The sequence below is a fragment of the Vidua chalybeata genome, chromosome Z (genome assembly GCF_026979565.1).
Source record: "Vidua chalybeata isolate OUT-0048 chromosome Z, bVidCha1 merged haplotype, whole genome shotgun sequence".
NCBI lineage: Eukaryota > Metazoa > Chordata > Aves > Passeriformes > Viduidae > Vidua > Vidua chalybeata.
The window spans coordinates 33,327,466-33,340,494 of record NC_071570.1 but is presented as its reverse complement, the minus strand read 5'-3'; the positions used below and the strand labels follow the sequence as shown (position 1 = coordinate 33,340,494).

Genomic DNA, 13,029 nt, shown 5'->3' with positions numbered 1-13,029 from the left:
CTGAGTCAGTTCCAAAGGACTTTACTTGTTTCAGCTTAAAATTGATTAGGTTGAGCAGATCATTGGACACAGCTAAAAAATTTCATTAGAAGACATGTAAAATAAAGACTGTATTCATGAAAACAGGAAAAGTAACTTGTTTAAACTTGTTTAAATGCTGCCTCACCTCCAGTCAACTCTCTGCTATTTTCTTTTTGGATTGCTGACATGCACTATATTTAGAACACTTATAAGTATGTGTTTTGCTAATTATACAGCAGCTGCATAGTATGAAGACCTTCCTCTCTTTCCTCATCTCCTTTTAATATTATTAGTACATCCCCATAAACTTCCACTGCAACTGTGGAAAGGTTACAGTGAGACAAAGTCCACATTTGGATTCAAAGTGAGTAGATCTGTGACAAAGATTTCTTTCAAAATGGTGTCCAACAATTGCTAGTGTGTATGTCAAAGAAAATTCTTCCAGAGTGTAAGACAGTCAGAGATTATTTTTTAAAGCAATGCAGGTGAAAGCCAGGGATGATTTTAAAATTAAATTAACAGAAAACATGCATACAACATCCTATTTTGTGGGGAAAGCAGTGTTGTCAATGACCAAATAGATATAAAGAAAATAAATTATGTGTAGTAAAAACCTATCTGTAGGTGAGAAATTGTTTAAAGAAAGACATTTCATCTTCTTCAGTATTATGAACAGAATCTGGATTAAACAAGCAACTTATGGTCTAGCACAAAACAAAAGGGCATGATCCAGAATCTAATCTATGGCTGAGGAAAAGAAAATAAAATTAAGCAATCCCTAAGAAACTGTATATACCTATTGCTTCTGCTTTCTGACTAGAGGAGTTCATATGTTTATTGTTGCCAGTACTTGGGCTACTTCCCCTCTTGATCCCTGCTACTGTACATATGTTGAGAATGAAAATTATGTAAAGCAGCAGTTAATTTGATTTCTTCCAGGGTACCACTGCACCACTAGCCCTGCTGAGCAAGTGACTCCTGAAACATACTGGCCACCAATCAATTTTATGTTATTTGTAGATCTCTTTGGAAACATCAATCTGACTTAGAAGCTGTGTGAGCAGGCTGGGAGGCCTGCTACTTACCTACCCTGATCTCCACTAGGAGAAGGTGGCATCCCGTTCAGGATCAAGGTTAAGGTATTGCTCCCAGCAATACCCATATCAAAGAGTGGTTGTATGCCATACTCAAACAGGAGTCTGAGAAGCTCTCTCAGGGACTCAAAGAAGTTCTAAAAGACTGAGATTTTCAAAGCCCAAAGCAGGTAGGATATAATTTGGGATATATTTTGAAAAACTCTATTTAGGGACTTTATATCTAGCAGGCAAGCACTAGCAAGTATCAGCAAGCATATGCAAGTATTAGCAGCTACAACTACAGCTACATTCTCATAAAAAAATCTGATTTATACAGGCAATTATATCTTATCTCTCACATGGCAAAATACTTATGAAAAGAACGTTGGACAGTGTGGTCTGGGGGAAGGGGAGAGATTATATGACTGTGATTATGACATGAAACAATGCAGACAATTCCCATGCGCTGAGATAAACTATAACAGCCCTTGAATTTCATACATACTGAAAGACACAATTACAATTACTGTTTCAGCAGCTTCAGCAGCTAGCTTGAAAAACAGTGCTCTTTTACCAGGGCAAACACAACAGCAAAACAGAGCTGTTTTCCACAGGACCATGAAAATGGACAACTTGCAGGACATCATGCAGGAGGACTTCCATACATTATACCCAGCAGGTGTATTTCAGAAACCCTTCCCAGAAAACCTGTGGCTACACTCATCTTTTCTTGCTCCCACAAAGGGAGAGTTAATAATAATTCTCTAGAACTGGTCCAGGAAAAGGAAGAAGAGCGTTTCTGTCAAAACTTCCTCACATTTTTAACTACACTAGCAATTTTGCAAGCAAAAAAAAAATGAAAAGAGATGCTCATCATTAACATTGTCCCCTTGTGATAAGCAAAGTTCAAATGTTGGATTTGGAGAGCTAGAGGGAACAGCATAACAAGAACACTAGTCAACTATGTAAAATTTTGCATAAGGGTGCTACATTCATCTTATGTAATTATCAGCAATGTACTACAACTTGTAGGGCAATGAAGGACTAAGACTAATACATACCTCAAGAACTTTCAGACTAAATAATACTGCTTTTCAAGCACCTTTGCTGAAGTATTTTTAAACATCAAACAACTGGTTCTAGAGATCTGATCAAAAACATGCTAAGTATTGAGCTATTACAGTATAATAAGAGTTTTTTGTACTATTATGTCTTTTAGCTCTATATGGCAATATTAATGACTTTAGACAAGTTTTTATTTTTAAACAAATATGAAAAAACCTTCTTTACAGGGTGCTTTACAATTTCTTTCCTCCAAACAGACCACAAGAAGCCACTTTAGCTTAATGCAGATATTTCCTTGATACCCCATATCAATCATTTACTTTTCAGGGATGCAATCGGATAATTACAGAGAAATAAAGCTAAAAAATTCATACTGCTTTATTGTCTTACTGAGTTACCAAATTATTATAGGAATGCTGCAAATGGCACAAGACAAACTAAGGAGTAAAACTGATTCACTGTATTGGAAATTAAGGAAAGGAGAAGAAGTAATAAGAATAGGTAGCTATTTCATAATTGGCAACTACCTATCTGGATAGGAACACCAGGCACTGGAACAGGCTCTCCAGGGAACTGGCCATGGTACCAAGCCTGTCAGAGTTCAAGAAGCATTCAGACAACAGCATCAGGTAGATGATCTGGTTCTTGGGGTTGTCTTGTGGAAGGCCTGGAGTTGAATATGAGTATCCCCATGGGCCTGTTACAACTCAGGATCATCTATGATTACAGATATCAGCTTTCTCTTAAGGAAAACTATATAAAAGAATTCCACAAAGGACTTGGTTTTTACTTCCTAAGTTGTCTGAATTTACTGAAGTATTAAACAGTGTGCTTACAGATATTTTGTAAGATCTTCATTATCTTCACAATACACTTTACCTAAATTTTTCTGCATTTATATCACCATTATAGTAATTACAGCATGATCACACAAGTTTCTTAAAATGTTGGATGCAGAACCTTTTGAAGTATAATGACATTGCTTGCACATTTTAACAAATGAGGAATTATAAGCTTTACCACACCACACTTCAATCACTATTCCTCTTCCTTTCAAAGACAAAAGCTATTTTACTTCTCACTTACCAAGAAATATGAAGGTTCTTAATTAAGGTCACAATTCTTTCCAATTAGTAAGTAGCAATACTAGGAATTCACAAAAATGTTGGCAAAATAATAAAACAGAAAAATAGGGAAAGCAAACAGTGGTGTCAAATGATCATGTTGGTGTGGTGTGGTGAAGGCATAATGAATGCAGAAAGGATAGATTTGCACAGGTTGCCGACCTTCTCCTAAGTTAAAAGAACTCTGAAAATAAAAGGAATCAACCACTTTTGCACTAAAAAAGCTTCTCTGACTGCCACCTACAGACACTGTTTAATTTACAGCTGTTTCATTTCACTTACTGATGCCTCCTACATTCTGGGAACCTGTGTGACTTCAAAAAGAATAGGAAAAAAAGGCAGAAGACTTGATTCCTCTTTAGCAGGAGGCATTGTCAAGTTTTTTCATTTGCAAAAGAACCAGCACAAAACATCAATTGCTTCTTTGAAGGTTCATCTTGGCTGACAACTAATTATCTGTTGACAAGGTACAGATTTAAAAAGCAGTTTGAAGAAAACAAGGAACACCCTCTTTTCCATACAATAATCACCAATAAGCCACTGCAGCAATGATATTATAGTTTTTAAAAGGAGATACAAAATGGGAAAAACACCTTGAATACGGTGAAGAGAGAGGAGCAATAACATTCTCTTTAAAAGGATTAAAAGTGGCTTTATATTTCCCTCAAATTAGCAAAACAACACTACACAAAGTAATTTATAACTCTAAAAAACAAATTGCTTATTGTTCTTATGTAAACACTGAAAAGCATTCCTTTCAAAAATCCCAAATCCTCCAAGCTGTTAAGAAAACCAAATAACTATGCAAATTGCTCAAATCTCAAACAACCCAAACAAAAGTATAGAACAGCATTAAGACAGACAAACAGTAATTACTACAAATCATACATAACACTTGAAGAGCCATCTCAATCAAAGCAAAGTTACCAAGCACTCGGGATCCAGTTTCTGAATACCAAGTTAAAAAACAGGAACAAAGTAAGAGCAAAAACACACTGCTTTGTACTACGGCATTTTCACTGTTGGACACTTTAATGCCTAACAGTTCTCCTTCCCAGGAGCCACTATTCCCTGAAGGTTTAATGAAGAAGCCCTTCAAACTGTCCACTTGCTCTGACCACGACTGACACAAGACTCCAACGGCTTCTTCTTCCTTATTTCTTCTTTTAAAAGTGTGGGGGCTGCCTGTTCTAATACAGAAGTGGAGTTCAAATTTGTTTGACCTCTCTGTTATTTCCAGGCCTTTCTGATATCCCAGGCCTCATGCCCTTCATCCTTGTGCCTCTGCATACCTGGAAGGCAAAAAGGCTAGGTGGTGGAAAATGGGAGAAAGAATTCAAGAGAGGAGCAATAAGGACATTCAGGCAGATCTGCAGAACTGGAGGCAGTGAATGTGGGCACACAAGCCAAGTACACGCTTCTGCTTTTAGGAAGGGAACCAAATGCCACAGGCTATGACCTTTTATGAAGTTGAGTCTCCAGAAATCACAGGGAAAAAACCCAATCACACAGTATGGAAACAATACCTAACCTCACTTAGAAAAGTAGGTCTTAGCATTTAGGTGTTTCAAAAAACCTCTCTTATTGCTACTGCATCACCAGAACACCTGAAACCCACTGCTCCTCAAACAGAACACATACTTCCTCCAAAACAAGTTGCTCCCGAAAATCATACATACAAATTAGCAGTCTTCTTATGACAGGAAGGGGTCAGATACGCCACAAAAAGAGAAAGATTTCATTTACATTCACTCACAGTTGCCTTTGCCACCTGCAAGTACTCTACCACTTCCTAGCCTTTATAAACACAATTCTGTATGTTTCTAGACCTGTACTCCCTTTGTTCCCCTGGATTCACTCAGACCCTTATCCTCCTTCCTTTACTTGCAGAGAAGAGGATGTACACAGGCTCTCAGCTTTCCAAAGCTGAAGGCTGACACCATCAAAACACTATCCTCAAGAACTCTTTTTTTTTTTTGGTGAAGCGGCCTCTGACAACAGGATTTTGTATGCAACAGTGCCATCTTCAGTTCCTTCAGGAAAACTGCTTTACTGAAATATGATGGATGCAAATATGAAAAATGGAAAAAAATGAACCATAAATTGGTCCAAGAAGTGCTACGGTGCTATTCCTTCATCTAGAAAGGGAAAGCTGATGCCTTCAGCTAGTATGAGGAGGGCAGGCCCCACTCTGATCTCAGTTTTGGCTCCGCAACCAGCCCACAAAAATCTCAACTGCAGCAGAGGAAGTCTCTCATTCCAAACCCCTTTTTGGAGACGTTAAACTCTAACTTGTAAAATAACTACTTAGCTAGAGGTATTATTTTTGAATGCACAGTAATAAGGCTGGACTGACGAATTTTTCACATTTGCTTACTCTTAGAAAGCACTACACTGTTTTTCTTAAATGGCAGTAAACGCCACTCAGCTCACTTAGTACTAGCAAATAATGTATTTTTCCAGCATCACCTGCAGAATACATACAGCACTACAGCACCGTCTACACATACTGCTAGCAACATTGGGCAAACTTGCTTGCATAGTTTCAACATTCCAGTTAGTTGTTCTAAATAAAAAAAAAATCATGCTCCATTCTACACATGTGCTGTTCCATGTTTGAAGAGCACTTTAAAAGCCTCATGATGAGTTCTTAATGGAGGACTCTCTCTGAAATGATGGCAATAGAAAAACCTTATCCTTATAAACAAAACATAATAAGAACATCTGCTCACCCGGTGCTTGGAAATAAAATACTATCATATAGTGACAACTGTTTGTACAGAGATCCTGGCTTCCAAATTTTAGTCTTTTGTCCTTGTAGGATTCTGCTGTCAAAAGCAAAGATTAAATAGCTCTTTCCCTTACAGTAATTCTGTAATTCATCTTTCCTCATACCTTTTGCACTTATAGTCTTCTGGATTAAACTGTATATTCATGATTCCATAATTGCTTTCATCACCTCCCACAGGAACCAAGACAGGTTTGGTATCCTCTTCCATATTTGGTAAATATGTCTCCTTTTAGTTTCTGTCAGTTACTCTAGCCTGAAAAAAAGGAAAAAAAGAAATGAGTTCACTGAGTTAAGCAAAACTATGTCCCTGCAATGAATTTAACTTTAGTCCTGCAGTTTTACAAGTTCCTGGGCTGAAAAGCACTAGCAAAAAACTTCAATATGCCACTTGAGAATTCTCATTCCATAATGCAAACAACATGAGGCATGTACGGTGGGGACAGTAGTTTTTTAAAACACTCTATCCAGCCCTTAATTTCTTTTAGCACCACAAGAAGGCAGTACAAATTAAATTTCTAAAGGCAGTAGAAATTTCTAAAGGAGCTGTATTTTTAATGTGTAATGGTACTGCTATCAGTTATAAGAGCCTACTGTTTCACGAAATTACTTCAAACTTTGCAGCAAACACATATGCAGTTTATTCCAGTTCCAGTATATTTCCCATAATAAGGATCAGATTATTGCAGCCTACTGTGTCCAGGTCTTTTGAATAAAAGGTAATAAATGGTTTAGTAATTCATTAATAACTATTATATGCATTTAGACCACTCCTGGCCAAAGAGTAGGGAGAAGATCACTTTTAAACGAATGGATTTCTACTCAGATTAAATTACAAGCCTCACATGGAACTTCCTGTGGTCTTGTGTGCAGCTGAACAAACATAATGGCTTAACAGGACTCATTTCTGCTATCTCATGAAGAATTTCTCAGGCAGGACTCCTTCAAACAAAAATGTCAGAGCCAGGACACTTTCAAACAACAAAGGTAGAAGTATCAGCTCTTCCATCATTTCAGAATGCTGTAAAATGTTAGGCTGATGGAAAGACAGATGACATCCAGAGCTGCCACAAGACAAGGAAGGGTAGTGCTGGCTGTTTGAAACCTGGAATGGCAACGGAAGAAGACAGAAAGAATAAGGTGTGCATCATCCTTCTGCACACTCACGTATATACACCATAAAGGCCCAATCTCAGAAATCACACCAACCCAAGTTAAGCAGACACAGTTCTATCCCTTCCTAGACTCATATTGTCAATCCTCTTCCATTAGCTTATCCTGCTAATACCTCTGGCAAAAAAAATAATATCAAATCAAATCAAAACAAGACAAAGAATTTGAAGGAGAGGATGAAAAATGAAAGTTACTGGTTTTCAACCACATCTACTCTCCTGGGTAGAAAAAACTGCTGACACTGATGGACAATGTGGCAGGAACTGCAGAAGCATTAAGACTGGCTCTACCTGTCAAGGAAGTGCTTTTTACGAGACAGACACAGGTAATAGCTCTCTGCTCTCAAGGGGAGGGGATCAGTAAACGACCCAGTTTATGAAAATTGTACTCAAAGTTCAAGTCCTGCTTTGACAGCTCAGTGGTATTTATGTGATCCCATACTGAACTGGACAAGGAGGACTGACACAGATGAAAATTAGCCATTCTTTATTTTGCTTTAAACCCAGATCAGCATTGAAACTGGGGCTTGTTATCCATATGCTTGCATGCCTGCGCAGGGGAGGGGATAGTACCATAGAAGCTATTTCATGTTGCAGTGCTGACAGATTCCTTCTAGTTTCAACATCCATGACAAGAGATTTGAACAGTTACTAAGTTTAAAGGCACAATTTTGAGTTTAAAGGAATGATTGTATCTTGGTCACTTTAGCTCTTTGAGAGGATACAATATACAAGTGGTAATAATCAAGGCAATTTAAGAGACTTATTTGCACTCGCTGACAGCATACTTACTCCTACACTTAATGTTTGCTGTTACACTCCCTAAAAGGGCGTATTCCTCCACCTTTTTCAGATCCTTTCCAAGGGCCCCTCTTACCACCCTTAACTTACTGCTTTCTCTCTTGCCACTCCAGCCTTCTAAAAAACATCAGTTTTGATTCTTTACCCTGAAGTCCTTCTTATCCACAATACCCCTTCTGGTTGGTTCTTTGGCCCCAGCTAAACATGCTCTCATCCTTCTCAGCTCCTCTGGTGATGCTTAGTGAATGGACTTCTGTTCCTCATGTTCTTTCTATATTCTCCTATACACTGTCAAAATTGTTTTCCCAACCCACCTTTACTAAGCACTACTTACAAAGAGTTCACACCAATATTTTTACTTCTTTTCACATGACACACTGTTCCTCTCCATACTCTGCTTACAGACACCCTTTTACACACTTCTTTTCTACTGCCTCCTCTTATTTTTCTACAGCTCTAGGCTTTCTGCTTTCTCCCTACTGACGCCCTTCCAGTTAAAATTTATCCTGGTGCGCATCAGCTTCCTACAACAAAAACACAGGCCCTGGAGATTTCACAAACTGCTAGAGACATCCACCCAGTCCTCTGCCACTCCAATTAGAATATGCTATTACCTTATTTTAGTCTGTTCTAGTCTTTCTCAACTGAACATCCTGTGTTCATTTTATGAACAGACAAACCTAGGTCTCAAACATGATCCCCCTCACTTGTTCTGCATTTTGCATCTCCCTTAAGAATTTAAATCAGACTTCAGATCTAGCCATAAAAATGCAGATAAAAATTTTAATTCCTAATGCCTGAATTGAAAATTGAAATAAATTCAAATCCCAAATAGTCAGTTATTTTAGCCAGAATCTTCCATAAGAACACAATATAGACATCCCTTCCTTCCACGGGCCATGGTTTGTGAGACAGATTAAGCAGACATCAAATGTAGATCCCTTCTTTAAAACCTGTGCTTTAAAACTTGTGCTTTACAAGTCAGCATGATAAGTGCTGACAACAGGGATCACCAGTTTGATTTTTTCTGCACTACTGCTGTAAAGAAAGAACCCAGATTTTATAGTATTCCATGAAGAAAAATAATCATTCCAAAATATATCACACATTAAGTTTGTCTTGACAGCATTATTTGAGGCTTGTGGAGCTGGCGCTCACTTGACTCATTAGGGTCAATTAGAAGCCGGGTCTGCAAAGACAGCATTTTTAAAGTACCTATTGTTGATAACAATTGAGTTCATGACCAGCAAGCTTATGAACAGCAAAGTGGCTACTCTACAAATAGATGCAGCTATGACACATGTAAAGGCTGGAGCTGGAGCCAGTACAGTTTAAAGGACAACTGTAAGCACAAAAGCAAAATGAAGAAGAAATAACCAGGTTAATCTCTCTTTTATCTATGCCTATAAAACATTCTATTGTTCTGAAAGCTGAAGCACTACATCAGAAGGGCAGCAAAAGGAAAGAAATGGGTCAGAATTTAATAATACAGGTTTCCTGTTGCTGGTCATGAACTGTCAAGCAACACCTAAGTCTATGCAAGTTATTTTTCCCCAGTTTCATTCTAGGGTACACTCCACTTGACTTTTAGATGGTAATCTTAAAACGACTGGACCTTCATTAATCCTCACTGGCTCAGCCCTACGAGCTTCTGCTTTCACTGTCTTCAGATTCTCTCAACATGGTTTCAAAGTCTAGAAAGCACGAAGAAGACAAGGATATGGTAAATTTACAAACCTCACTGTGATCTAATAATGTCAGCACTGGATAGCAAAACCATATTAGTTGGCTTCCACTGTGAATTTAACAACAGCAGTTTATGGCTCAGTTATACATGTGTGATGAAGCTCTAAGACGAGACAGATCATTCAGAGTTACAGCCCAGGCCATGCAAGAGAGCTAGCACACAGGTTTACACCGGCAGGAACAAAACTGTGTTCAGTTAGTCAATCATTCCAACCATCCCAGAAGCATGGACTGTGCTTAGCTGATACTTATCAGAGAACTTCCCACAGTGGGCAGGAGGAGAAAGGCTGAAAGGATCACTACTCCCACAGCCTCCACCATGCCATCACGGTGCTGTACAAAGAGCAGCTGGAGCACTGAGAGCTCTTTATACTTCATTTCTTATTAAAAGTCACTCTTTCTAAAAAGCACCTCACACTCATGGTTTTAATACCAGAATCTGCTAATCAAAGTATTTAGTTCAAACAACAAAATTATTTTTTAAAAGTGCCACTTCGAGTAATCTGGTCTTCTCTTAAATTCTGAGCAGGATGAATACAGTTCAAGGCATAATACTCAAGTAAGCTGCAGGCTGCGCACATATGAGAAATAAGCACAGTCTACACTGAAAGATGAGAACTTCAACACAGGACAGCAGAGTTCCTCAGTTCCTAGAGTGAATCCTCAGTCAGAAGGGACTGAAGGATGCTATACTGGTCATGAAAGTAGCAGCATACATTAAGAGCTCCTTAAAACAGGGACAGCATGTCTCCCCTTGTGGCACCTTAGACACCTCAGCTTGTCCATACTCTTCCACAACTGCATTGGTTAAAGGTGATTAAAACTGCATAAGCAAAGTAAGTTAGCAACTTTTTGAAGAAAAAAACCCTTTTGAATATACAAGCTGAACTTCTGCTGAACTTTCGTGTAGCTCTGACTGAACGAACAGGTACATGGTCAATGCCAAATGATAAATCTAAGTAAAATTAAAAAGAAATAGCATGTTCAACTAGGTTTGTCTTGGACGGATAAAGCTTGTATAATTTATATATTTGTGGGCACTGCAGATAAATACTTACAGAAACGAACACTATCACTTAGGCTAAGTTACATTTTAAGCATGATTTTTGTTTTTAACTTAACGGGTTCTCCCTCAGGCCCGTGAAAACCGACGTAAACATTTCCCTGCCTCACGGACCGGCCGAAAAGCTTCCATGCTGTTCCTGTACCTCCGCCCCCGCTCTGACGATCTGCCCGTCTTCCCACGCACACGGCGTGGCCAGTCAGTGCCTGCGGCCGGAGCGGCTCCTGCCCGGCCCCTCCACCTCGCAGGTCGCGCCCCCGAGCCAGGCGGGCTGAGGAGGGCGCGAAGCGGGACGCGGAGGAGGACACGGCGGCGCCGCCTTCCCGCGCTCCGGAGCCGCCCCGCGCCCCGAGACCCCCAGCGGCCGCTCCCGTCGAGCTGCCCCGCCCGGGCGCCGCCGCCGCCCCGCCTGACGCGGCTCCTGTACCTGCGGCTCGGCCCCAGCGGAGCGGCGCTCCCGCCGCGGCCACAGGAAGCGCGGCGGCGGCTCCGGGCGTGCCAGGAGCTCCGGGCGTGTCGGGCCGCGTAGTTCCTGGAGCGGCTGCGCCGAGGAAGCCGTCCAGGCGCTGCGGAGCGCAGGACTACGATTCCCAGGAAGCGGCGGGGCGATGTACCCGGGCTGCCAGGCGAGGGCCTTACCGTGCGGACAAGCGTGAGCCAAGTGCCGGGAAGAAAAGATTTGCACTTGCTGGTGTTGGCTGATGAGATGCCGCTAATTAATAATAATAATCATAATCATAATCATAATCATAATCATAATCATAATAATAATACCAAACAAAAGCCTACAAAACAAAAACAAAACAACAACAACAAAACAACAACAACAACAAAACACCCCACACACATTTGCTTGCATGCTTTTATGGTCAGTATAGTGACAAAATCCATACATGACCGTTGCCGAAACAAACCGCGCTGGTCTTCACATGACTGGCTAAGGAGTGATGTGTTCAGGGCCTCCCGACCTGCTCAGCGAGGTGTTTCATACTGAGCAGAGCACACTAAGCAGACTAAACAATAGGGACAGTATGCCTGGCAAAACGTTTTAGAAATTCACTATTTTTAATCCTGTTTTTGCTTTTTGGAGGTTTCCTTCCTTCCTTCCTTCCTTCCTTCCTTCCTTCCTTCCTTCCTTCCTTCCTTCCTTCCTTCCTTCCTTCCTTCCTTCCTTCCTTCCTTCCTTCCTTCCTTCCTTCCTTCCTTCCTTCCTTCCTTCCTTCCTTCCTTCCTTCCTTCCTTCCTTCCTTCCTTCCTTCCTTCCTTCCTTCCTTCCTTCCTTCCTTCCTTCCTTCCTTCCTTCCTTCCTTCCTTCCTTCCTTCCTTCCTTCCTTCCTTCCTTCCTTCCTTCCTTCCTTCCTTCCTTCCTTCCTTCCTTCCTTCCTTCCTTCCTTCCTTCCTTCCTTCCTTCCTTCCTTCCTTCCTTCCTTCCTTCCTTCCTTCCTTCCTTCCTTCCTTCCTTCCTTCCTTCCTTCCTTCCTTCCTTCCTTCCTTCCTTCCTTCCTTCCTTCCTCTCCTCCTTAAGTTGAGATAATCCTTGTCATAGCTGAAACCATGGTTAATATAAGAATCTAGGGGTATTTATAATTCATGCTTGGGAAAACTGCTGAATTGCAAGGAAGATAGAGAGCTTCCCCATGTGTCAATATTACAAAACAGGCTACATACAAATCACCCCCTGTACTTCCTGTTCAAGTAAAGTCTAAAACATAATCTACAGCTAGCAGCAGGACTGCAGGACTGTTCTGCAAGAAAATTGCTGTGTAATTGAATTTCAGACTGCTGACGGAAATGAGGCAGCAGAGACTTAACACTACTAATCATCCTGAAATCGTGCTGCACACAAGCTCATTGGGACCAAAACTCTTACTTCTGTACCCAGGAATTTCATCATCATCTTTAGCCTCTGAGGCACTCTTAGAATCTAAATGTACATTGTGGGCTTTGGCCATTAGAAGATTTTGGTCGATGAGTCAAGAAGTCTGCCCAGCTGCTATAACAGGAACTTGAACTGCAATACTAACACCATGTGCTGGTGCAATGAAAGTAAATTAAGCCCACAAAAGTAGATGTGTGTGAAGAACTGTTTATTTCACCTTGCAAACTTCTAGTCTCGCTCTTGCAGGCCTGTCTTCTATGTCCTACGCAGTGAAAGATTTGTCTACATTAATAC

The 13,029-nt window shown here is 40.4% G+C and overlaps 1 protein-coding gene across 5 annotated transcripts in view; it reads right to left on the bottom strand.

Annotated features, from left to right (window-relative positions):
- Window positions 1–11,352, bottom strand: part of SLC38A9 (solute carrier family 38 member 9) — a 45,532-nt gene extending 34,180 nt beyond the window's left edge. For 3 of the 5 annotated variants that reach the window (XM_053932227.1, XM_053932231.1, XM_053932232.1), the window contains exons 1-2: window positions 11,002–11,163; window positions 6,182–6,330 (exon numbers count right to left, since the gene is read on the bottom strand). In XM_053932227.1, the coding sequence (XP_053788202.1) occupies window positions 6,182–6,285 (104 nt within the window). In that variant the 5' untranslated portion in view covers window positions 6,286–6,330; window positions 11,002–11,163. Of the gene's footprint in view, window positions 1–6,181; window positions 6,331–10,970; window positions 11,164–11,283 lie in introns of those variants that run through there. The other 2 variants (XM_053932230.1, XM_053932228.1) reach the window with 2 other exon arrangements.
- Between the last annotated feature and the right edge of the window lie 1,677 nt (window positions 11,353–13,029).